General features: G+C 45.4%; 1 protein-coding gene across 1 annotated transcript; it reads right to left on the reverse strand.

The window, feature by feature from the left end:
• Nucleotides 1-2,490: 2,490 nt before the first annotated feature.
• MED4 (mediator complex subunit 4) lies at nt 2,491-18,084 on the reverse strand. The gene is made up of 7 exons (XM_004577479.3): nt 17,926-18,084; nt 14,321-14,387; nt 11,254-11,424; nt 8,941-8,998; nt 6,339-6,425; nt 4,764-4,895; nt 2,491-2,735 (listed from the first exon to the last, which is right to left on the reverse strand). The coding sequence occupies exons 1-7, from the start codon at nt 18,048-18,050 to the stop codon at nt 2,563-2,565; spliced, it is 813 nt and encodes a 270-aa protein (XP_004577536.2). The 5' UTR covers nt 18,051-18,084; the 3' UTR covers nt 2,491-2,562.
• Nucleotides 18,085-26,990: the final 8,906 nt, after the last annotated feature.

Raw genomic sequence — 26,990 nt, forward strand, 5'->3', positions numbered from 1 at the left:
TCGAGGATGGACTCCTAGTGAAATTCTTGGATGTGTCATGACAATTGGATGCTGGAAAAATGGACTTATGAGTGTTTATGAACTACATGGTACTCTGAACCTGGTGCAGTAGCCTAGTGGCTAAAGTCCTCACTTTGAACATGCTGGGATCCCATATAGGCGCCGGTTCTAATCCTGGCAGCTCCACTTCCCATCCAGCTCCCGGCTTGTGGCCTGGGAAAGCAGTCAAGGACAGCCCAGAGCCTTGGAACCCTGCACCCATGTGGGAGACCTGGAAGAAATTCCTGGCTCCTGGCTTCGGATCAGCTCTGCTCCGGCTGTTGTAGCCACTTGGGGAGTGTACCAGTAGATGGAAGATCTTCCTCCTGTATTTCCTCCTTTCTGTATATCTGACTTTACGATTAAAAAAAATAAATAAAAAAAGAAATACTATCTTGGAGTCTTTCCTCCCTTGAGCTCTCTCAATATGCCAGCAGAGCTCTTTCTCTTAAATAAATCTTGCTTTGCACAGTGGAAAAAGAAAAAAAAAATCTTCACAATTTTTTTAAAATAACATGTGATTTTAAAATTTCACTTTTTTTTTTTTGAACAACAGAGCATGCAGGCTCTCACTAGCTGCTTTGCTGCCCATGTGCCCTCAGTGGCTGAGCCCGGGCCAGGATGAAGCTGGGAGTCAGAACTCCAGTATTTGAGCCATCACTTCCCTGCTGTCTCAGCATTACAAGGCAGCTTGGTTAGCAGTGACAACCAAGTTTTGAGATGTAAGGCATTCCAACATCTACTGTAAGCACCCGCCGGACATCTGGATGTTTTTTAAAGAAAATACACAAAAATGCTCATTAACTTTTGGTAGCATGCTACAATAATTTTATTTTCTCCTTTGTGCTATAATCTGTCAAATGGTCTCATAATAGATGTTGTAGTATATCTGCAACCAGAAAAATAATAGTCCAGAACAGATCAAAGTTGTGTAGGCTTATTACTGAAACATAAACTGAAGATTCTGGGAAACTATACCAAGAGGGAAAGTGAGGGCAAGAGATGGTCACTTCACATTCTAAAACCTTTCTTCTGAGTTTAAAAAAATGGTATTTGTTTATCTGAATGTTTCAGAGTGAGCTTGTTCGCTGTTTCTCCCTAGCTTCTCCCAGCTCTCCCATATGGGGACCTACGGCCAAGGCATTTGAGCCATCTTCCACTGCTTCACCCAGGACGTTAGAGGGGAGCTGGACTGCAAGCAGAGGACCAGGGATTCCAGCCAACACCTTCATACGAGTCTGGCATTGTAGGAACTGGCCTTACCCACTACACACAGTGCTGACCCTACAACTGAGTCTTGAAATCAAATACAGGGTTTAGCATTTTGGTGCAAGTTAAGGCTCTTGTCGGCAATGCCACCATCCTGTATCAATGCCAGCTGGAATCCCAGATGCTCCACTTCCAGTCCAGCTCCAATCCAGCTCCCCACAAACATGCCTGGGGAAGCAACAGAGAAGCCAGCCCACGTGTCTGCACGCCTGCACCCACATGGGAGACCCAGATGAAGGCGCCTGGCTTTGGCCTGGTCCAGTTCTCGCTGTTGCCACCATCTGAGGAGTGAACAAGCAGATGGAAGATCTTTTTCTCTGTCTCTCCCTCTAACTATTTCAAATAAGATGATTTTTTAACTTTTAAATTAAATAAAATTAAAACTAAACATAACTCTGGTAAACAATACAAATTACAAATAAAAAATTTATTTACAAAACTTACAATAATTACAAGTGGTACAAATTGAGACAAAGTCTCCTATTCACAACAAAAGCTGAGACTTCATTTTCTTTTTTTTTTTGAGACTTCATTTTCAAATGAGGATCTTTACTTTGAAACAAGATGCACATTCAGTAATCTGCTGCTTTTGAAAATGCTTTCTGGGCCCGGCGGCGTGGCCTAGCGGCTAAAGTCCTCACCTTGAACACCCCGGGATCCCATATGGGCGCCGGTTCTAATCCCAGCAGCTCCACTTCCCAGCCAGCTCCCTGCTTGTGGCCTGGGAAAGCAGTCGAGGACGGCCCAATGCATTGGGACCCTGCACCCGCGTGGGAGATCCGGAAGAGGTTCCAGGTTCCCGGCTTCGGATCGGCACGCACCGGCCGTTGCGGCTCACTTGGGGAGTGAATCATCGGACGGAAGATCTTCCTCTCTGTCTCTCCTCCTCTCTGTATATATGACTTTGTAATAAAATGAATAAATCTTAAAAAAAAAAAAAAAAGAAAAGAAAATGCTTTCTAACTCCAGGAAGCCTTTTAGTACATATCATGTCCCTCAAACGCAGCACAAATGCAGTACAAACAGAACAGAATGGCATAAACAGCAGGGAATAATGTGATTAATCCTCAAATATTTGGTGAATTAGAACTAAAGCCATGGTTTTTGGCATTAGACAGTCCACTTCAGATTTTAACGGGCTGCACAAATACTCCCTGGATATCCCTTTCAGACTTGAAATAATATTTCTCTGCTGTTTTTTAAGAAACAGAATTCTACAGGATTCAATTCTGTATAGTTTCTTCAATTTCTTTTTTAATCAGAGTCACTACTACTGCTTGAAGAGTCCGTTGACATAACCTCTACATCATCTTCATTTTCTTTATTATGCCCAGGAGGCTCCAACAGAAAGTCATTACTGTGATTTGGAGGCAACATGTTCACTGACATATCATTTGACTGCCATGGATACTGAGGCGCAAGGACATCTGCAGAAGAGAGAGGCACGTTAGGAACAGACCTACTCGGGAGCAATCAACCTGCTAGTTAGTCTTCCCTTTATGCAAATAAATGAGAACAATTTTTTAAATTAGAAATAGGAAGACATCTGGCCAAGTTAGTAAAGATCAAATCATTCAATATTAAACCAAAGTATGACGTAGCAGTTTTCTTTTTAATCATACTACTCTCCAAGAACCAATTCAATAGCTAGTTGACCCAATTTTCTATAAGACATTTATAATTAAAAATCCAGTGTTTCCTCTATGTATATATTCTATTTAAAACATAATTACATCTCATACATATTATACAATATATTAAATAGGTAATAATATCTTTACTACACAAAGTATAATAGATTTGAGCAATTTCTTAGGAAAGGAATTGCTATTTAATGATTCTGCGGCCTGGCACAATGGCTCAACTGGCTAATCCTCCACTTTCAAGCACTGGGATCCCATATGGACACTGGTTCATGTCCCAGCAAAGCAGCAGAAAATGGTCCAAAGCCTTGGGACCCCACACCCATGCGGAAGACACAGAAGAGGCTCCTGGCTTTGGATTAACTCAGCTCTGTCTGTTGTGGCCATTTGGGGAGTGAATCAGGAATGGAAGATTTTACTCTGTCTCTCCTTCTCTGTGCCTGCCTTTCCAATTAAATAATAATAAATAAAATTGCCTTATAGATTAAAAGAAAAAGATTCTGGTCAAAAAGAAGTTGGCTGACAGTATGTATATGTAAGTGCCCACTTCACATTAGAGCCTGTATATAGTGAAAATGAACAGTGCACACCAACAAGTGCAGTGCAGCTCAACACTAAAGTAAAGGAGGCACACTTCAAAAAGGTCAAAAGAAAAAGCCACGGTACTAACCATCCAGGTACTCCAGTTAGCGTCCAGGCTTGCAGCCCCCTGCTCCGTGGCCAGCAGAGGGCACCAGTGCCACACTGCAAGGAAAAGCCTTTTGTGACTTCCCTGGGCCTGGCTGGTCAGTGCACAGCATCGAGTGATGGCATCCCTTAGAGTGGTTTCTCAGCAGCTTTCATCATAAAACCAAAGGCCAGCTTCCCTGGAGGCCTCCCCAGAACCCCAGGGGTGCGTTCCTGTGTGCCAGCTCTGGCCTCTAGCTCCTAGGGGGCAGGCCAAGGCTACACTTCAGGAGCGCTGTGATATTAAAGTCAGCTACAGGACAGGCTGAGCAGGCATCCGGCCTGTCCTTCCTTGCTATCCTGTTTGGTTCCTGACTGAGGGAACTGGTCCCCGCATCTGTTACTTCTGAACTTAAGCATTCCTTGTTCAAACTACTGTCTCTTGACTAGCATCCAAGTATAAGCCAGTATAGTCAAACAGAACCATGAGTCATCTGCCTCAGAAAACAAGGATATGCACAGTGAGGTTCCCAATCTGTGCTCTAGGCAGCTAATAAACTGACTCATACAAAACATACTAAGTAGGGTCTGGTGCAGCAGCCTAGTGGCTAAAGTCCTCACCTTGAATGCGCCAGGATCCCATATGGGCACCAGTTCTAATTCCAGCAGCCCCACTTCCCATCCAGCTCCCTGCTTGTGGCCTGGGAAAGCAGTCAAGGATGGAGCAAAGCCTTGGGACCCTGCACCCACACCCACGTGTGGGAGACCTGAAGAGGTTCTGGGCTCCTGGTGTCAGATCAGCTCAGTTCTGGCCATTGCGGCTGCTTAGGGAGTGAATCATTGGACAGAAGATCTTCGTCTCTGTCTCTCCTCCTCTCTATCTGACTTTCCAATAAAAGTAAATAAATCTTTGTATATATGCCCATGCCTGAGGAAGACGCAAAAATAATCAACAGAGAAAGGCAGCTCGATCTAACTTCAGTCTCGTCTATACTTTCTGGCAGAATGGAATACAGAGGCAGAGTACCTTGCTATTAGAATGACATGGGGCTGGAGAGTCACAAACTTGTTAACAGCAGATAGCCTATCATTGTCAATGCTAAAAAATCGGGATCTGCTCACAAACATTCTTCCAATTAACATTACCTGGCAGTCTGCCCGCTGCAAGTGCGTCCCCTGGTAAGTGACCATTCACACCGTTGGCAGAAGGATTGTTCATCTGACCTAATAATCCACTTCTCATCTCCAAATCAGTTGGGTATGGCCTCCGTGGGTCCCCTGAAATAATAAACACTGCTTTTAACTCAATCTCTCTTGCGCACACACACATAAAGCAGTAACACTTTCTTGAACTATTAACTTCCCTCAGTACAAAATGAAAAGCTCAAATTACATCTTCAATTTTGAAATATACAGAAAATCCTCCCAATTGTTACTCAGAAAATAACACATCATTTTTAAAAATATACGTATACAGAGGTTGGGGTTTACCCTACTGGTTAAGATGGCAGTTAGGACACTGCAACCTGTACCACAGTTCCTGGGTTTGCACGTCCCAGCTCTGGTTCTAGTTTCCTGCTAATACCACCTAGGAGAAAGCAGCAGTGGCTCAAGCACGGGGCAATGTGTTCCTGCCCCCGGTGGGATCTGAGCTCCCGGCTTCCAGCTTTGGCCAGGCCCAACTGGCAAGTGTAGGAATTTTGGAAGTGAGCCAACAGCAGATGGGAATGTTTATTCTGTGTGTGTGTGTGTGTGTGTGTGTGTCTGCCTCAAATATAAATGAAGTAACCTGTGAGAAGTACATCAGTTTTTAAATTTTCTGAATCTCCTGGAAATGGGAAAAAAAAAAAAGAGAAAAAAGTTTTGTCATTTTAGCTAACGTTACAACTGCCAACTTAAGCAGATCATAATCTCATTTTTCCAAATTATCTGCATTTTCTAGTAAGAAAAATGGGAGGCAGGCTGTATAGCACAGTGCGTTAAGTCACATCAGAATGCTGGCATCCCATTATCAAAGCTAGTTTGCTTCTGATTCAGCTCCTGGCTGATGTGCCTGGAAAGCAGATGAGGACTTAAGCACTCGAGACCCTGCTACCCAGACGGGCTGCTCTTAGCTTTGCTGGCTCAGCACTGGCTGTCACAGGAATTTGGAGAGTGAGTCAGCAGATGGAAGCGTCTGTGTCTATCAAACAAATGTATTTTAAAATGAGGGAGAACAGATCATGGCATGAGATAAAAAGGACTATTTATTGGAAGGACTGTCTAAATTAAAACTTTAAGCAACCTCGTATGATCTTGCCATTTAAAGGTTAATTCCTGTAACTTTCTGAAGGGCTAGCAGGGTCAGGTAGTATTTATTCGCAGAAGGAAAGCATGCTAACTAGCAGCTGTGGGTTGGTAAGAATAGCCAAAGCCGAACCACAATCTGGTAACGTTTCTCACCAACTCCAGGTTATTCACCCCAGAGCTGCAGCTGCCCTAGTGCCCTCAGATGGTAAAATGTTCCTTCTGCAGCCGAGGCTGAGCCCATCTCCCATCCCTCCAGAGGGCCGCTGCTGTACTTTAGGTCTCCCATGTGGTATGTTATCTGCTGTCCACGTGAAAACACAAAACAGGTGTTTCTAAGGGTAAATATGTTGTATATTTAAATCTATTCTTTATACAGCCAGCTAAAGATGTTTGAAACCACACAGATCTACAACAAAAGAGAAGTATTTTTACCTGGAACCCAGGTCAACGGGGCACACACAGCATTACTTGCACTAATCCTATGTGCATATTTGATGATTTCTTCTGAGGAAATAGCACCTGAGAGAGTTAAAGGGACAGGGTAACATGTTAGTAAGTCTGGAACTACGTTCATCACAATTATACATCACACTTTTTAAATGTCTGGAATTATCAGGAAGATATCTGAATCATCCACTTTCCATAACAATACCCACATAAACAATAAAGCTAAATTGTTTATCGCCAAAATAAAGATGTTTATTCAGAAAAATCAGCTAGCATAAAAAAACAAATTTTGGGAGGCTCTATAGTCAATGAATAACTACAGCAAACACATCACTCTTCTGAAAGCCAACAGTGAATGCAAATAACAGAGAAAACAGTACTTCACCACCCCAACAACATCTAAGCTATGAAATCAGATAGTTCACGCCGTCCTGCCTGATTAACACAGCCTAAATTCTATCAGGAGTGGGCAACCTTGCTTTCTGCAAAGGGCAATTTGGGTATCTGCAATATCATTTGTGGACCTTACAAATTTATCAACTTAAAAATCCACTATAGATTTACTGAATTTCAGTCCTGCCTGTGGCTACCTTGTTAGGGCCACACCAAGGATTTCACACCAGATGTACTCGACCTTAAACAAATCTAATTTAAAAAGATGCTAGGGCCCTGCACCACAGCATAGCACATTTGGCCACCTCCTGCAGCACTGGCATGCCATATGAGCACCAGTTCATGTCCCAGCTGCTCCACTTCCAATCCAGCTTTCTGCTAATGGCCCAAAACAGCCTAAGTCCTCTGGCACTCATGTTGGAGACCGGGAAGAAATCCCTGGCTCCCACATTTGGACCAGCCTAGCCCTTGCCTTTGCGGTCTTTTGGGAAGTGAATCAGTCGGTGGAAGATCTGTCTCTCCTCTCTTTATAACTTTGCCTTTAAAATAAAAATGATACACAATCTATAAAAACAAACAAAAAAGATGTCTACAATATATTCATTAGGCAGGAAAACATTCTGCTAAGTGGCATGATTTTTGCTGTAAAATATATGCACATATGTATTTGTATTTTATATACATTCATGGATCTAGGAAGACACACTAAGGAAACACTGCGCAGTTATCTCTGAGAAATAAGAGTGATTCACTTTTTTCTATAAACTTTAGATGCTGTTTAAATGTACCAAGGCAAGGTATTTGTGTAGGTAAAATTTTGAAGACTCAAAAAAAGAGGCCAGCTTCATGTCAAACAGCCACAGAGCTGGCATCCCTTATGGGCATCAGTTTAAGTCCTGGCTGCTCCACCTCTGATCAGCTCCCTACTAAAGTGCTTGGAAAAGCAGCAGCAAATGGCCCAAGTCCTTGGGCCCTGCACCTACATGGGAGCCCTGGATGATGCCCCTGGCTCCAGGTTTCCGCCTGGCCTGATCCCACTTAGAGAGTGAACCAGCAGACAGAAGAACAATCTATCTCTAACTCTGCCTTTCAACTAAGTAAAATAAATTCTTTTTTTTTTTAAAAGATTTATTCATTTTTATTACAAAGTCAGATATACAGAGAGGAGGAGAGACAGAGAGGAAGATCTTCCGTCCAATGATTCACTCTCCAAGTGAGCGCAACGGCCGGTGCGTGCCGATCCGATGCCAGGAACCAGGAATCTCTTCCAGGTCTCCCACGCGGGTGCAGGGTCCCAAAGCCTTGGGCCGTCCTCGACTGCTTTCCCAGGCCACAAACAGGGAGCTGGATGGGAAGTGGAGCTGCTGGGATTAGAACCGGCGCCCATATGGGATCCCGGAACGTTCAAGACGAGGACTTTAGCCGCTAGGCCATGCCGCCGGGCCTGTAAAATAAATTCTAACAAAACATAGTCTAGATTTGAGATACTCACCATCGCCCTTCCTAGAGATGTGTCTCCTGCTACAGAAACCCAGTTCACCTCTCAGAGGATATTCACTACTCTTCATATGTAATGATTTAAACAAGGTTCCCAAAGGAATAGGAAAAGTTAGGCAGTAAACCCAAAATGACTAAACTTAAGTCATATCTACAAATTCTTACAAGCAATAACAAAAATATTCATTACAATTCCCACTTCCAATATACAGACTAAATGACGGTGCAATATCCATAAATTAAGACTTTTTAAAAAGGGAGAGCAGGGCAGGAAGGCAGGCTGGTTCTCTGCCCGCGAACAGCTGACCCTGGGAAGCTCCAGCTCTAACCCCGTGTGGCTGTCTAACGGATGTTCGTGTTCCTTCCCTCCGCCACAGACTTAAGGGTCCAGTCCCATCCCACCTGCCTCCACCTCACACTGGTCCCCTCTCTCAGTAACTTTATAAATCCACTGTTGTAACCACACATTTGAGTACAGAAACGTAAACTGTCTTCTCTCATTGCTTCTGAAAACCTGGCAAAGGACAGGATACTTCCACGTCCCTCACAACACCCACACAAGGCCAGAACGTGACACTGGACAACGGTCGTGCCTTGGGATCCCAGCAGCAGCAAGTGATTACCAGGAACATCCTTCCCAGGTGCTTGGTATCAGAACTCGGGTTTTTCAGGTCATCAATCTTCCCACGGTACTAACCTTTCCGTGCTTTTTCTATTGACTTGAGTTTTTCTTTTGCTTGATAAACAGCTGTTGCCTAATTGAAACATTTAAAAAGAAACATTTATTTACAACTTTATCAAGCAATTTTTGGCAAAATTCACAAAATGACTTTTCATACAGGAACAATTTATAAAGCTCAAAAACCTGCACAATTTATCTGCAAAGTTACAAATTATTATAGTGTTCTTTGACACCTGATACCATTACATTTAATGAAAGAAACCAGTCTGTCGTTTACACACAGTTGTCTGGCACATGATATAAAGTGAGTCCTTTACGGTTTCATGCCTTTCTTGCATCTAGCTCAAGAACAAAATACCTAGGGCTGGTGTGGTAGCCTAGTGGCTAAAGTCCCCACCTTGCATGCATCAGGATCACATATGAACACCAGTTCTAATCCCAGCGGCCCCCGCCTCCCATTCAGCTCCCTGTGTGTAGTCTGGGAAAGCAGCTGAGGATGGTCCAAAGCCTTGGGACCCTGCACCCACATGGGACACCTGGAAGAGATTCCTGGCTTCAGACTGGCTCAGTTCTAGCCATTGCGGTCACTTGGGCAGTGAATCACTGGACAGAAGATCTTCCTCTCTGTCTCTCATCCCCTATGTATATCTGACTTTCCAATAAAAATAAATAAATCTTTAACCTCCCCTTTAGGAATAAAATAACCAAAAATTGCATTTTCTAGTTTATAAAACACATCCCCCAATTGATATTTAATGTATCACCTCAGTACTTAATGACTACTGCCATGGAAATACTCCCCTCACCAGCCAAGGTACACGAAAAGGGCAAAATGAAGTTAACTGCCTATTATATCCTCAACTACAGCATTGTATTGTTAGAAGTACGGCCTCAGAAAGATCTAGATTTAAGTTTATCTCTGTTTTTAGCTTCCTTGGAAAGTTAGTTACATGAAACTCCGGTGTTCTCACCTAAATACTGGCATTTTATTTTATAAACTATATGGAGCTAGAGATAATGCATAAAAGAGCAAAAATCAAGGACAAAAGGCAGGGCCCGGGGCCTACGTGTACACTCAGCCTTGGCTGACACTATCCAAATCATAAAACTCACTCCTACTTTCCTGTATCCTGTCTTTGATTCCATAATTTTGGAAATCTAAAGAATATAACCCAAAATGAAGAAGAAAAAGCTTCTGCAAGGACATGTCAGATGGGTTCATTATTTAAAATACAAAGCTAAAAACCACAACACAGTGCAAGATGAATACACTGAGACTCAAAGGAAAAGAAACCGACCTGAAAGTCTAATATGTTTAGAATAGTGGAACCACAGACAATTTTCCCCCTTTTCTTCCCATTTTCCAAACTGATTTTGATAAGCAACTATTGCTTTCAAAAGGATAAAAAGATTGTAACAGAACTGTATTTTTTTAAATTTATTTATTTTTACTGGAAAGGTGGATATACAGAGATGAGACAGAGAGATCTTCCGTCCAATTGTTCACTCCCCAAGTGGCCGCAACAGCTGGAGCTGAGCCAATCCAAAGCCAGGAGCCTGGAGCTTCTTCTGAGTCTCCCACATGGGTGCAGGTCCCAAGGCTTTGGACCATCCTTGACTGCTCTCCCAGGCCACAAGCAGGGAGCTGAAGAGGAAGCGGGGGTCGCCGGGATTAGAACTGGCGCCCTAATGGGATCCCAGTGCGTGAAAGGCGAGGACTTTAGCCACTGCGCTATTGCACCGGGCCCAGAACTGTTTATTTTGTTTTGAAGTAACATCTCCTCTTCTTCAGCAGGGTGCTCCATTCCCCGGGACAGCTCACTCCCGGAAGTCACTGGACACCTCTGCAAGAGGTTGACCAGGGACCAGGACGCTAGCAACGCCTGATACACACGGGAATGAAACGCAGCTGCTGCTACAGACCATGACATCATAACTGCATTGCCTGTACAGCAAACTGCTGCTGCAAACAGGGGCCTAAAACAACATAGGAAATACTAGGGCTCTCAGTGGCTATTTAATCCCACACATTTTGTATGGAAGATATACAAGATATACTTTTACTGGTTTTCAAAGTTTAAAAACCAAGGTTTTAGATGATCACTTAAAACTCAAACAGGGTTCCAAAGTAAGGCAGACCATCTCAATCTGCCAAAAAGGGGAGCAAGTGATATGGCCTTTAACTTCCTGACAGGATGTCATTTTTTTTTAAGATGTCATTTTTATTCTTTGAAAGTTTTCTGCTCTTCAAAATATTGATAACAGACATTTTTCACAAAAGTAAACAAGCCCCCTTTCCACCTCAGAAACCCCCTTTTGCCATCTTACCAGTATCTGCTCTGCTTCCTTCAGCTGTTTCTGTAGTTGCTGAATATCACTGTCTCTCTTCTCCACTTCCTTTTCCAAGACCTGCATTTCATGATGGACTTTTCCCTGATTAAGTGCCAGTTTCATCAGCTCTTGAAATTCCCCATCTCTGTGAATCAGTAATTCCAAGACCTGTCAAATAATTAGTTGTGTTAGGTATGCAAAATTAAAAAGCTAAGTTCTAATAGGCACAAATTCCTACCTGAAATGGCTGGCTTACAGGACATTATACCTGCAGAAATTACTTACAACAAAAATAGCCTACTTAGCAATATTTGTGAAACAAATTAACATTAAGATGTTCTCTTTATTCTGCTCTCCCCCACACAAAACACATCTTTCAGAATCAGCAATAAGACAAAATAGGTTTATTCATTTTTCAGTAAGATAAAATTTTTAAATTTATTCTTAAAGTATAATGGAAGTTTTCCCAAAATTGAGGTGATTTTAGGTGGCCCAAGAACTTCAGGCTGGGTCTCCCCGCCCCTAGCTGCTGACCACGGTCGCAGCGCTCACGCTCTGCCAGGGGTCCCTCCACCACAGTGAGACCTCGATTCCAGCTCTGCTCACCCATCAATCTCCGGCTCACTTTCCTTTCTGCAGCTCAATCTTACACTGAAACCATTAAGATCTTTTCTCTCTCTCTCAAGATCTTTTCTAATTCTAGGATTTTATATAAAATTATGAATGTTCAAAATAGTGGCTATAAAAATACTTAAGAGGGCACATTCACTTCTAAATTTCAATGAAAACCACACAAGAATCAACAGTACTAACATATAAGACACAATTCACAATTTAAACAACAAAGCACAACAAGTAACGATTGGTGCTGTTTAAATACGACTTCATTATTGCTTTATCAGTCCATATGCTTGGCTCAGAGCCAGCAATCAGTAAGTAAATAAATGAAATCAAGTTTTGCATTTCGCTTCTTGCATATTTCGTCTAATATTTACTTAATCCGACAGGTGTTTACAGAAAATCTAAAATCAGGAGTTTTCTGGGCAGGAACCATGGCACAGTGGGTAACGCAGCTGCCTGCAGCTCCAGCATCCCCAGTGGCCACCAGTTTCAGTCCCGACTTTGCCAGTTACCCTCCAGCTCCCTGTTAATTTCCAGGAAAGCAACAGAGGACAGCTCACATTCTTGGGCCCCTGCTACCTATATGGGAGACTTGGAAAAAGCTTCTGCTCCTGCCTTCAGCTTCGCTCAGTAGTTGTGACTATTTGGGGAGTGAAACAGCATTTAGGGAGTGTGCCAGCATTTGGAAGATCTCTCCCTGCTTCTTCCTCTCTGTTTTTCAAATAAAAAAAATCTTAAAACAAACAAACAAAAAAAAACCCAGCAGTCATCTTCTAACATATTTATTCCTAGCCTTTCTTTTACTAAAAAAAAAAAAAGAAAAAAATCCTAATATTGGGCCCAGCATGGGAGCCTAGCAGCTAAAGTCCTCACCTCACACACGTGGGATCCCATATGGGTGCCAGTTCTAATCCCGGCAGCCCCGCTTCCCATCCAGCTCCCTGCTTGTGGCCTGGGAAAGCAGTCAAGGATGGCCCAAAGCCTTGGGACCTGCATCTGAGTGGGAGACCCAGAAGAGGCTCCAGGCTCCAGGCTCCGGATCAACTCAGCTCCGGATCAACTCAGCTCCGGCCATTGTGGCCACTTGGAGAATGAATCAATGGACAGAAGATCTTCCCCTCTGTATAGCTGACAGTCCAATAAAAATAAACCTTTAAAAATACCAAAAACAAAACAAAAACCCTAATATAGTGCCCCTCAAGTTAGCAACTCTTCGCAAGGTTTAGTCTTATCTGACTCCCCCTCCTGTGGTAAGGCGTTAACCCTGAGAAACACAGGATCCCTGACAGTTCTCTCTGCGAGTCCCTGGGACTCTCTCTGCCTTCTCTTCCCCGCCACCCAGCAGGAGACAGAGCGGGGTAGTGGTGAGGGGGAGGATGAGGACAGGCCAACACCGTGTCCTCTTCAATCTATAGCAGGTTTAAAAAAAATACTCCTCCCAGCACATTCCCTCTCAGAATTTCCTTTTAAATTTCTGCAGTAAATGGAAAAAAATATTCACTGCAAAAAATTAGAGCATAAGTAAAGTCAAAAACTACCTGATAATTCAACATCCGCACATGAAGACAGCATCTGTGTACTTATCACTTCCACTCAATCCCAAGCTGTGTAAGGCAGCCAGGCCTTCAGCTAAGAGCTAAGTTTATCAGAATGTAATTTTTTCTATTCTAAATGATGTTTTAATCTCCATTTAACAAGTCTTTTTTTTGTTGTTCATTCAAGACAAAAAAATCAATGTGTAAGTATAACTAATACTGCAAGGGAAAATAGTAATACTGTTAAAGATTGGGCAATTTTTTTAAGGATATTATTTAAAAAAAAATAAATCTTTAATTTGAAAGGAAGAGAGACAGAAACATCTTCTGTCCACTGGTCACTGCCAGAACCCAGGAGCTGGGAACTCGGCGCAGGCCTCCCAGGTGGGCAGTGTGCACCAGAGCACCAGGCCATCTCCTGCCTTCCAGGGAGCACACTGCTGGGAAGCAGAAACCCAGCATGCTGATATGGGAACTGTACATAAATGATACAAACACAAATTTAAAAGCTTTCATTAATGCCAGCACAGTGACGTAGTGGGTTAAATCTCTGCCTGCCGTGCCAGCATCTCGTATGAGCACTGCTGTGAGTCTTGGCTGCTGTACTTCTAATCCAGCTCCCTGTTACGGGCCGGGGAAAGCAGCAGACGATAGCTCAACTCCTTGAGCTCCTGCTTCTACACAGGAGACCAGAAAAACCTCCTGCCTTCCAATTGCAGCTGTTGCAGTCATTTGGGGAATAAACCAGTGGATGGAAGATCTCTTTCTCTCCTTCTCTCTCCACAGTTTCAAAAATAAATCTTCAAAAAAAAAATCTTCTTCATCTCACACAATGTAAATATGCACAGTAAACTGATACAAACTAGTTTTTCTGTATCATGTTTTAAATTTAAAAAAGAAACGCTTACCTGGTTTTCCTCTCCAGGCTGTAACAACTTTTGGTTTCTTGAAATTGCCAGCATTTCTATAAGTTCCCTATAAGAAAAGTCATCAAAAGACTCTTTCCAAACTGAATAAAATGCAAGCTTTCATCACAGCTCAAACATGGAAAACTACAAACCAGCCAAATCGAAAAGTAAGAGAATTTCAGTTTGGTCTCTGAAAAATTCACATAATTGTGCTATCTCAAATGAAGAGTACACGAGAATCGAGCACACACAACCCCACAGGTAGCAAGAAAACCAGCAGAATATACTGCCGACAGCCAGCAACGAAACGATTGAGCAAGCCCTCAGACTCCGGGTGGCCCAATGTCACAAGAAGCTCTCACACCGTTATTCTGGGTGAGGACAACCATTCCTGAACTTGGTCATAAGGAAGTGTTCAGGGTACTCTAAAACGTTCATGGAAAGCAGAAGTTTAAAATGTTTATTTGGGGCACAAGAAAGTTAAAACTCATACACAGTTCTTTCTAATACACACTTGCCACACACTTCTTGTCAGCCCTTCATATTCCAGGGTCACTCAGAGAAACAGCAAACTCACGCGTCACACGGAAGAGCTCCGAAAGGAAACTGCCTGGACGCGCTCCCGGGCAGAGGGCAGAGGGCACAGGTCGCGGACCGCACTGAGGTAAAGACTCGAAATTCAAAGACTAAGACCAACTCACAAGCTCAGCCAGCAGCCACTACTCCTAAAAGGGCGTCACCGCTTCACCAAGACAACATACACATAGAAAAATTAGCTGTTACCATCACACCGCATGGATGGGCAACAGAAACAAACTCTAACACCTAATTTCATTCTAACAGCACCAGCAAGACTGCTCAGCAATGATTTTATTAGGAGACAACCAGATTAAGCCTCTGGATGAAAATGCTCCCAGAAGAAATCTCTCGAGGGACTATTTCAAGAACAATGTGTAGAACTCCATGAACTAGAAAAACAGGCTCAGACACAGGCCACAGGGACTCTCAATCAGCCATCACCGAAGCCAGCGGCTCTCACTCCTGCCTCAGAACCACATGGCTACCTCTTCCCCTGGCATTCCAGAGACTAATGCTTCACTGAACAAGCATTCTAAAGCTTTCGTGAGGTTGAGCCCACCTAGTTTCAGAAATGAAAATTGCTCCTCTTGAGAAAAGCACTGGGCTAGGCAGCATTTAGGGGATGGTAACTTCGAGCTTAGGAACTTAAAAACAATTAGAACTCAGTAGGAACCAAATGAGCATTTAACCAGTTGTCCAAAGGCAGTAATGTTACACAGAAGTCACATGAATAATTTAACTGAAACATCATACTATGAATATTCTGTATTGCTAATGTTTCTTTTTTCAACTAAGAAATAATGTGGGGCCCAGTGCAGTAGCCTAGTGGTTAAAGTCATCACCTTGAATGTGCCGGGATCCAATATGGGCATTAGTTTTAATCCCAGTGGCCCCACTTCCCATCCAGCTCCCTGTTTGTGGCCTGGGGAAGCAGTCAAGGATGGCCCAATGCCTTGGGACCCTGCACCTGCATGGGAGACCCAAAAAAGGCTCCTGGCTCCCGACTTCTGGCTTCGGATTGGCTCAGTTTCAGCCGTTGCAGCCGCTTGGGGAGTGAATCATTGGACAGAAGATCTTCCTCTCTGTCTCTCCTCCTCTCTGTTGTATCTGCCTTTCCACAAAAATAAATCTTTAAAAAAAATCTTAAAAAATATTAACATGGAGACTGAGAATTAAAGAGGAAATTTATAAGCTTTCCACCACAAACTTCAAAACCAGCAAATATGATGAAGGAAGCAGCGCTTGCACTTATCTGTGTAAATATTCACAGGCAACACGCTGACGGCTGCCTGGTGCCCAAGTGCCTGGCTCACGCACTGACCCTTGGCTGACAGAAAATTCCATGTACCCTGTCCTCAGGCAATTGATCCTAGTACATGGAAACAGTGGATCACACACACAGGCACCTAGCTCCAGCTGTGTGTTCTTAGGCTTTTCTTACGTCACTTCATATGCTGCTGAGCTGAAGGCCCACACTGTGGCATGGTGGGTTAAGCTATGGTCTAAAGCACTGGCCTCCCACTTGGGCCCTGGTACAAGCTCCAGCTGCTCCACATGCCACCTGGCTCCTGCTAACGTACCCCAAGTACTCAGGCCTCTGCATTCACAGGGGGGCCAAGAAGCTTCCGGCTCCTGACTTCGCTCTAGCCCAGCACTAGCTGCTGCGGCCATTTAGAGTGAAGCAGCTGATGGAAGATTTCTCTGTAATTCTGGTTTTAAAACAAATACATTAAGATACATATATATTGTGCTGATCTGGTCACTTGGTAAGTACTGCTATGGCCAGAGCCAATACTCAGGGAAAAACAAAGCACTGATCTTACGTGTAAGTAGGTCAGAGTTTACATAAGGTTTTAAAGGTTCGGTTCCGGAAGACAACTAAATCATTCACCAAGCTGGAGATGGAGCAGGAATGGCACTAACAGTCATTTGTTATCAAGAACTATGTACACCGGGCTGCCAGTGTAGCACAGCCGGTTAATCCACCATCTGCGATGCTGCCAGCCCGCAGGAGCTCCAGTTCAAACCCTGGATGCTCCACTTCCTGTACAGCTCACCGCCAGGACACCTGGGACAGCAGCCGACGATGCTCCAAGTACTCAGGGCGCTGCCATTCAGGTGGGAGCCCTGAGTGGACGTCGAGGCTCCTAGCTTTGGCCTGAACTTTTGGGGGAGTCAATCAGCAAATGGAATCTCTCTGTCCTTGGAACTTTGTCTTCCAAATAAATAACCTTAAAAAAAATCTGTATGAACTGCACCTCCACACCAGCAGTGGCAGGCGGAGCCGCTCACACCCGCATCACTTATCACGCACACTTGGTGTGTCCCTGAAGAAAACCTTCCAGCGTGCCTGACTGGGCTCACGCGGGCTCCAGGAAGGGTAGGGCGAGGCAGAGCGGCGTGGCAGCCACTGCGAGGACGTGAACAGACGCCCGGCTGCCCCGCTAAGCCAGGCCCGACTGGACAACGGGAACCTCGGCAGTTTCTCAGCAGCAAAGGGACGTGATGCCCTGGGCCGGCGTGCAGCGGGCAGCAGAGGACAACAGGATCAGGGAGGGCCGGGCAGTGTGCAGCAGGGAGGCGGCGTGCAGGGACGTGATGCCAGCCTTCATCCGAGTTCACGTCAGGCTGAGGGGGGCTCCGACTGCAAGGACGCTCAGCCAAGGCCAGCCCGCCCCAGGCCTAGGCTGCCACACACGCTGCCTCTCCAGTCCCGAGACTCAGCTGCCCAGGGCTCCCGCCGCCCGGATCCCCGAGTCTGGATCCCCTGAGTGAGCACCCTCAGACAGCCTCCCTCACGGAGCCTGCCCTGACCAGCCCGCTCCAGGCCCCACATCGCACTCCTCACACTCCGGTCTCTCCCGCCGTCACCTCCCCACCCTGCCTCCCCCAGCAGGCCGCACACCCACGCTCCGGTGACCCCCTGAGCCCTCCGCGCCCAGAGCCGGCACGGAGCGCCACGAGGGCCGGGCGGCTGGTTCTGAGACCAGTCCCCTCCAGTCCAGCAGGCAGGCCGAGGCCTTTACCTCGACAGGACCTCGAGATCCTCAAGCGCAGACAACAGCCGCTCTCGTGTGCTACTCCCGCCCGCCGCTCCAGAGCCGCCCCCTAATCGTTCCTTTTCCTTCTCACCACTCGAAGACGCCGCCATGCTCCACAGGACCAGGAGCTGGCGCAAGCGCAGTTCCGCCCCAGCGGCAGGAGAGCGGAAGAAAGGGTCACCGAGACGTGAGGGGAGAGGGGCTCCGCGCGAGCGTCGCTGGGCACTTCGGGCGCTGGCGCCACCTGCCGGGCCGGCTGTCAGTCAGTCTGCAGGCCCAGGACGCTGCTCCAAGAAGCCGTAAGAAGTGTTTTAGCACAGGAACCATACCATGAGTGACCCTACCTTTTTTTTTCATTATAGTAAAATACACAAAACGTAAAATTTACAATTTTAGCTATTTTAATTGTATAGGTAGTGACATGATGCATATTCATACTGTTACTCCAACAGTCCATTTCCAAAACTTTTGATAAGGGGGAAACTAGGAAGAAAGATGAAGTAGAAATAGTTGAACGAGAATATTTTCTCACAGTTTCTGCACAGCCCAGGATTGCAACTCCTCCCCCTTACCTGTCAATCAAATGTGCCCACTTTCCCATGATTCATCTTTCTGGTTTCTACGAGCTGGGCTGTCTAGATCCTTCATGTGCGTCTTTTCCTGACTGGCTTTTTTCACATAGCAAAACATCCTCAAGTTTCATCCATGTTGTAGCATGTGCCTTTTTTGAGGTTGCCTGGTAGTGCATTACACAGATACCACAGTTTGCTTTGCTATTCCTCTATGTGTAGTGCACACAGATGCAACATTTTGCTTCTCCATTCGTCCAATAATGAAAACTTGGGTTGCTTCCTTTTTTTTTTTTTAATAATCCAGCCTTATAACACAATGTTCCAACAAAAGGTTTTGCTTAGGGTTTAAGATGCTTGTGGAGCCAAATGAATCTGCTGCAGTGTGTGCTAATGGATGAACACAGCTTAAGTAGTTGCTGTGGTACACAATTAAATCAGAGCAGTGCCGTAGGTAGGGGCCATGTCGGCTAGGACAGCCCACATATCCACCCTACTGAGGACGGGAGCCAAGCTGTCGGCTGAGTTTTGCTATAAAACAACAACTGGACTACGGACAGCAGCTGGCGTTTGGGCAGTAGTACCTGCGGCCTCTTCGTGCCAGGGTCTTGTTTTCTGGCCTGTCCTTTGGAGAGTCTGAGTCCTGCCGCTGAATGCCCAGGTTGTCACTTCCTTCTGGGACTCATGTTAAATGAATGCATGCATAGGAACTGCTACAGGAGCCACGATGCTGATTTATTAGATTAAAATGGAAAGTAATAGCACAAAACATATTTTTTTCCATGGACAAAATCAGACAAGAAGTCAAATTGTCATCAACGTGTTGCTTGGTGATTTGAGTGAGAACAAATACAGATTGGAAAAAAAAAAATGATGCGGGCCTGACATGGTAGCCTAGTGGCTAAACTTCTCACCTTGCATATGCCGGTGTCTCATATGGGCACCAGTACTAAACTCGACTGCTCCACTTCCTTTACAGCTCCCTGCTTATGGCCTGGGAAAGCAGTAGAGGATGGCTCAAAGCCTTGGGACCCTGCACCTGCGTGGGAGACACAGAAGTTTCTCTGGCCATTGCCACTTGGGGAGTGAGCCAGCAGATGGAAGATCGTCTGTCTCTCCTTCTCTCTGTAAGTCTGACTTTCCAATAAAGAAAAATAAATCTTGAAAAAAAAAAGGGAATGATGCAGTTATGAGGCTTTGTATCTGCACTGTGAAGGACGATTTGTGATAAGGTGATCCACAATGTTCATATTCATAACTCAGGAAATCTCTCCCCAGAACCCCAGACAATGCAAAAAACACAGACTCCTTTTGTTTCCTGACAGTCTCTTCTTGTGCAAATATAGTCAATTCTCCGGCCAGGGGTGGGCTGCTTGGAGCAGCAGTGAAGTTGCCACTTGGGTCGTCCAGATCCTATCCAAGTTACACTGTTTCCAATCCAGGATCTTGCTATGAAAACCCTTCCAGGCAGCAGCTGATGATTCAAGTACATGGGACCCTTGCCACCTGTGTGGGAGTCCTGGATTGAGCTCTGGACTGGGCTTTTATCTGACCCAGTCCTGTTGTTGCAGGCATTTGGGGGTTAGACCAGCAGATGGAGCATGGTTCTCTCTCTCTCTCTCTCTCTCTCTCTCTCTCTCTCTCTCTCTGCCATTCCCCCCTCCGCTTTTCAAGTAAAATGAAAAGGATTTTTTTGAAGTTCAAAACGTCAAGTCATAGCAAAGTCACTAAAAACAATTCTCAGGCAATGTAGTGAATTAAATTTACGCTTCCTTACTCATAATTGCATTCTAAGCATGTCTCCCATTACTTTAGTCAATGATTTCTTACATTGTTTCCAGGGTGCCAAACTCCCTCAATATGTTCTAAGTTTGTTTACTTAACCCTCACAGTCACCTTGGGCCACATTGCTGGTGGGCTGGGCAAGATCATATTCATGTAGTTTCCAACCACAATTTTAGGGGGATTCTAATTAGTTTTAAAAATCATTAATGCATCCTATTTTGCAGGGAAAAAAACATGTATTGCCTGAATATATGTTTTGTGAGCCACAGAACTCCTCAGATTTATTGTAAATTCTCAGGCACATTACAAAGTATATGAACAGCATGTCATCTCAGATCTCCATGGTTACCAAAATCCAAGGTTAGTCAAAAGCTCTTTACATAAAATGATGCAGTAATTACAAATACCCTACCCAATCCTCTTACATATTTTTAAATCATCTCTATATTATTTGATACCGAATATAATGTTGGTTCTATATAAATAGTTGCTGCATTATTTAGTATAGGTAGTTACAGCAAGGTAATGAGGTGTTCAGTACAGATGCAATTTTTAAAAATATTTTTCTTGGGCCTGGCGCAGTGGCCTAGTGGCTAAAGTCCTCACCTTGAACGCATCGTGATCCCATATAGGCATGGTTCTAATATCAGCAGCCCTGCTTCCCATCCAGCTCCCTGTTAGTGGTCTGGGAAAGCAGTCGAGGATGGCCCAATGCCTTGGGACCCTGCACCTGCATGGGAGACCCTAAAGAAACTCCCGGCTCCTGGCTTTGGATCGGCATAGCTCCAGCTGTTACGGTCACTTGGGGAGTGAAATCATCCGAACGAAAGATCTTCCTCTCTGTCTCTCCGCCTCTCTGTGTATCTGATTTTGCAATAAAAAAAAAATCTTTAAATTTTTTTTTCTTCTGCAGTCCATTTAACCCATGACTATGGAATCCACATATGGAGGGCCAATTGTACAATTCTAGCATCTCCCACAGATAGGCTGTGTTGTAAATTGTGCATTTTGTGGTATGCAAAAATGTTAATTAGTTTATATAACATTGCTGAATCCACAGTAACATTGGTTGTTAAGTACTTTCTAAATATATAGATTAAAAATAAAACTACCTCCTTGTCAAATTTTATTTATTTAACATGTTAGATACTTTTCTAAGCACTATAAAAATATTAACTTTTCGGGCTTTTTTAGAATTCTTTTTTATAAGATCTATTTATTTTATTGGAAAGGCAGATTTACAGAAAGAACAATATGAGACTGAGAGATGGATCTTCCATCTGTTGGTTCACTGCCCAAATGACCGCAATGACCGAAACTGAGCCAATCCAAAGCCAGGAGCCAGGAGTCTCTTCCAGGTGTCCCATGCGGGTGCTGGGTCCCAAGGCTTTGGGCCGTCCTCAATGCTTTCTCAAGCCATAAACAGGGAGCTACATGGGATGTGGAGCAGCTGGGACACTAACTGGTGCCCACAAAGGGTCTTAGCACTAACAAGATTAGGATTTAGCCACTGAGCCATCCTAACAGCTCAATAATATGAACTTTCCAGACTTGGCTTGTGGCATACCAGTTAAATCCCTGCTTGAGAGGCCCAGATCCCATATCTGTGTGCCTCGAGTCCTGGCTATGTCACTTCTGATCAATGCCATTCCCTTCTAGTGCCCACGCTGGGAGGCAGTGCTGATGCCTCTAGTACCTGGGTCCCTACTACCCTCTTGGACAGTCCAGAGGGAGCTCTGAACAGCTGGCTGCAGCCAGATGCAGGCCTAACTGTGGTGAGCATTAGAGGGGATCTCTGTCTCTCTTTCTGCCTTTCAAATAAGATGAAGAACGTGTATGTTAAAAATATGAACTCTTCCCATTTTCATAACGCTCCTATGAGTTCAAGGCCGTTATGATCCTTTATCACAGATAAAGGACTGGGGTGAGTTTTGGGTTGGGAACATAGAGAAGTTAAGGAACCGGTCAGAGGCCAAGTGGGGACCTAAACAAGTACTCAGCCTCTGGAGTCTGTGTTCTTTTTTTTTTTTTTTTAATTTTATTTTTGATAATTTTTACATAGTTGATTAGGGTGCAAAAGGTGAAGGGCTAGAAGAAAGCGGGTGAGGCCATTGTTTTCACATTCTCTTTTTTCCTTCTGTATCTGGGGAACAGGGGGGAGATAAGGGGAAAAGCCACACCCAGCCTCCCAACCATCCCAAGGTCCCCAGTATGGGGCCTGCTCCAACGGCTCCGTTCAAGTGGTTTTGATACATCAACAAATCTGTATTGCTGCTGATCTCACCACTCCAAGCACAATGAAATCTCTCCAGAATTCACTGGCTGGCATAGTCCACCTTAGAGTCTTCATTTGTCCAGGTATTCATTGCTAACACTTGGCTGGGGTAGTTAATCAATTTGTTTGTCCTCTGTCTTCTGTTATGGCACCAGGTGTCCTCTGCAGGCTCCAATGTACTGCCATATCCTCCATGTACACCTAGATATGCTGTACACTGCTCCATCTAAGCCACTGAGGAGGCCCAGCTCTGACACATGCACTCCATGGTCAGACCATGGAACCTGCAATTTCCTCCATGGTTGGAGTTCTGAGTCCAGTGGTTCAGTTGGGAGGATTACCAAAGAAACTTCGTCTGAGGCAATCCCAGACCTGATTCTTGTGTGTGTATGCCAATACAGGGTCTGGCATAGTCAGTTGCCCAAATCAGCCTACGCATACACTGGTACTTGCAATTGCTAGTTCAGTTGTCTCCAATCCTGTCTTCTATGCAAACTAATGGGTGTTGCAGTCTAGCCTGGTTCTACCCACCACACACTTGGCCTTCAAGCAAACCAGTGGAAGCTGCAGCCTAGTTGGAGCAACCCGTAATAACCCCCAGCAGGCCCACCCCCTGCCTTAGTTTCTGTGCTTGCCAGCATGAAGAGCAGACTAGTCTGTCCCACATCCCATTCAGCTCTCATCCATGACAATGAGCCCTGAAGCCTACCCTAGTTCAACCCAATCAGCCCCACTATCCAGTCCACACCAGTGCCGGTGGGTGCCACTTTCTATCTAGCCATGCTTGCCCCTAGTCCTGGTTTCCATGCTCACCAGTGAGAGTTGCAGCACTTCAGAGTATTGCCCACTATTTCCCTAATGGACCCACTCCCACTCCTGGATCTTGCACTCTCCAGGTGGTTCTACCATTTAGCTTGACAGAGTTTGCCCCCATGCCAGCATCTGCTAGATGATGCTGCAGCAAAGCCTAATCAACCCAACCCAGTCTGACTTATGTATGTACCAGTAGGTACAGTCCGCCCAGCCTGGCTTTCGCCAATCCAGTTTATATGCAGGTCAACAGATGCTGTAGTCCTGCCCGACCTGGTCTGCCCCCAGTTCCAGCTCTCACACTCACTACAGAGTGTAGTAGTCTAGCAGGGGAGTGCCCTGCAGCCCCCCACATTGGTTCACCAGCTCTTCCCTGGGTCTCACGTGTGCTGGTTGGGCACTGCGGCCTAGTCTGGCATGGCCCACCTCGCCTCGGCATTTGCCAGTGGATGCTATAGCCTAGCCTAGCCTGGCCCACCCCCAGTTCCAGCTCACACTGGTGGGGACTACATCCTAGCCAGCCCAGCCAGCCCCCAGTCCCGACCCTAATGTGAACTGGTTGGTATTGCAGCCTGATCTGGCATGACGCACACACCATTCTGGTTCTCAGATTTGCCAGCCGGTGATATAAACTGGCTCAGCCTGGCTTGTCCAAGACCAGAAGCAAAGGTAAACCTGTGGGTACTGTAACCTGGCCTGGTCTGGGCTGCTCCCTTTCTTGGTTCTTGCGCTCACCTGCAAGGACTGTGTCCTGACAGAGGAGTTTCCCAAGTACCTCCACCAGAACCTCTCCCAGTGCCAGATCTTACGCACATTGGTGGGGCCATGGGCCAGCTCTATTTAGTCCACTTCCTGTCCTAGCAGGAACAGTAGCCTTTCCTAACTGGCCTTCAACCCATTTGGATTCTTACTATTGGGTGCTACAGCCCAGCCAAGCCTAGTCCAGACCACGCATGGTTCAGCAGGGGTAGAGACCTAGCCTAGCTTGTTCTACGCCTACCCTGGTTCTCATGAGCACCAGTGGGTGCTGGAGTCTAGCCCAGGCTGGCACACCCCAGACCCAGTTCACACCCATGCCAAGGGACACTGCAGCCAAGTCCAGGCCAGACCGCAGCCCCTACTCTGGCCCTCAAGCCTACCAGTGGAATCCAGGGCATCCCCTTAGCTCCTCAACCAGGCCTGGCTCTAGCCACAGATGTTGCGTGTGAGAGCAATTGCTCTGGTGAGGTCTGTGTTCCTTATCCCTGGTTGTCCTGAAGCTGATTTTAAACATAGAGATAGCTGCATGTGCTGAGAAAGGATTGGCATCCACTGCCATAAATGTGAATACTGTCAAGTGCACTGAATTGAATGCACACAACTGTTGATGTGGAGGTTTGGGCAAGGTACCACTCCTCCCCCAGGAGCCCATAGGACAGGGAGTTTCACGTACTACATGCCTGTATAAAAATATTATGTCTTATTTCATTAAACAATATATAGTCATCCCCTGGTACGTGGCAGTGGGCAGGTAAGGTGGAGATCCAAACTCAGGAGTTTTCGTCCAAGGATCCAGGCAGGGAGGGACGGAACACAGAACCACTGCCTTCATTAGCTCCCTGCTCTGAGAAACAAAATACCTGGAGACATTGCCTCAAGCATGTGTCTCAGAGCCCCTCGGCCCAGGTAAGAATAGCTTTCCACTCCTGATCAAGTCTGATAGTTTCTAAAACCTGAAATCACCTCCTAAGATGCTACCATGGGTAAGAGATGGGCTCTCAGCAAGTTGTTGGTTTATAACAGCAAGCCCAATTTTAAAATAAATTAGAAATTTAAAATTTCTACTTGAAAAACCTTGAGCCTAAGGAACTGTATCATGAAAAGATAAATTCTGAAGCAACGTTAAATCAATCAATCAATCAATCAAATGTCCACTTTAACTGCATTTTGTAAATCAAGCTATCTCCATTGTATTCCATGGGAGCCCTCCCATGCCAGGAGAGTGTTCAGGATGTGAATAGACACCCTCACCTCCTTTGGCCCTCCCACACTAGTCACCTATGGAGCCCTCATCACAGGACTCCATCCTCCTTTCAAAACATACCATACAACAACAAAGAACTCCCACTGCCCGGAATGCAAGTTAATAAGTTTGACTTTAACTCCCTACATTCTTGTGCCTTCCTTAAATAAAAAGTATCAGGCCCTGGGCCCCATGTGGTAGTCTAGCAGCTGAAGTCCTTGCCTTGCACTTGCCATCATCCCATATGGGCACAGGTTCTAGTCCAGGCGGCCCCACTTTCCATCCAGCTCCCTGTTTATGGCCTGGGAAAGCAATAGAAGACAGCCCAAAGACTTGGGGCTCTGCACTTTTTGGAGGAGCTCCTGGCTCCTAGCTTCGGATTGGCTCAGCTCTGGTCAATGTGGCACTTTTCTGTCTCTCTTCCTTTCTGTATATGAGTTTCCAATAAAAAGAAATAAATATTTTTTAAAAGATTAATTCATTTTATTACAGCCAGATATACACAGAGGAGGAGAGACAGAGAGGAAGATCTTCCGTCCGATGATTCACTCCCCAAGGGAGCCGCAATGGGCGGATGCACGCCGATCCGAAGCAGGGAACCAGGAACCTCTTCCGGGTCTCCCACGCGGGTGCAGGGTCCCAATGCATTGGGCCGTCCTCGACTGCTTTCCCAGGCCACAAGCAGGGAGCTGGATGGGAAGTGCAGTTGCCGGGATTAGAACCGGCGCCCATATGGGATCCCGGGGCTTTCAAGGCGAGGACTTTAGCCACTAGGCCACGCCGCCGGGCCCAAAAAGAAATAAATCTTAAAAAAATCTATATCGGGCCTTGCAAAATGGTTCAGTGGCTAAACCCTCCTTGTACATGCCAGGATCCCACATGGTGCTGGTTTATGTTCCAGCTGCTCCCCTTTCCATATAGTTCTTTGCTTGTGGTCTGGAAAAGCAGTGGAGGACAGTCCAAAGTCTTGGGATCTTGCACCTGTGTGGGAAACCCAGAAGAAGCTCTTGGGTGCTGGCTTCAGATTGGCCCAGTTCAGCTCTGACAGCCATTGTGGCCACTTGGGGAGTGAACCAGTGGGTGGAAGATCTTTCTCTCTGAATCTCCTTCTCTGTAAGTCCACCTTTCATTAAAAACAAATGAGCAAACAAACTTTAAAGAAATAAATTAAAAATATCAATGTATGTGAAATCTCTCATTCTCTTTAAATATTTTTGGTCGTTTCTAACATGAAGATCTTCTAGAATGGATCAGACCTCAGAATGATTTTTCCTGGTTTCCAAGCTGTCCAGGCATCACTTTTTTTTTAAAGGATTTTTTTATTTTTATTGCAAAGTCAGATACACAGAGAGAAGGAGAGACAGAGAGGAAGATCTTTCGTCCGATGAATCACTTCCCAAGTAACCGTAATAGCTGGAGCTGTGCCGATCCAAAGTCAGGAGCCAGGAGCTTCTTCTTGGTCTCCCATGCAGGTGCAGGGTCCCAAGGCATTGGGCCATCACACTAGGCCACTACGCCAGGCCCTGTCCAGGCATCATTAAAAACTCACCACTTGTCAGTAACTCAGAAGGAAAGTGCCCAACATCACTGTCTTCTTTTGATAGATTCG

This window comes from Ochotona princeps, chromosome 12 (genome assembly GCF_030435755.1).
Source record: "Ochotona princeps isolate mOchPri1 chromosome 12, mOchPri1.hap1, whole genome shotgun sequence".
Lineage (NCBI taxonomy): Eukaryota > Metazoa > Chordata > Mammalia > Lagomorpha > Ochotonidae > Ochotona > Ochotona princeps.

What these genes read in the sequence shown, in the direction of transcription:
- MED4 (XM_004577479.3), bottom strand. Translation starts at nt 18,050, where the DNA reads ATGGCGGCGTCTTCGAGTGGTGAGAAGGAAAAGGAACGATTAGGGGGC. An exon ending in AGCCTGGAGAGGAAAACCAG is followed by an intron (nt 11,425 to 14,320) that starts GTAAGCGTTTCT and finishes ATTATTTGACAG; the next exon opens with GTCTTGGAATTACTGATTCA. An exon ending in AATAGAAAAAGCACGGAAAG is followed by an intron (nt 6,426 to 8,940) that starts GTTAGTACCGTG and finishes TAACTCTCTCAG; the next exon opens with GTGCTATTTCCTCAGAAGAA.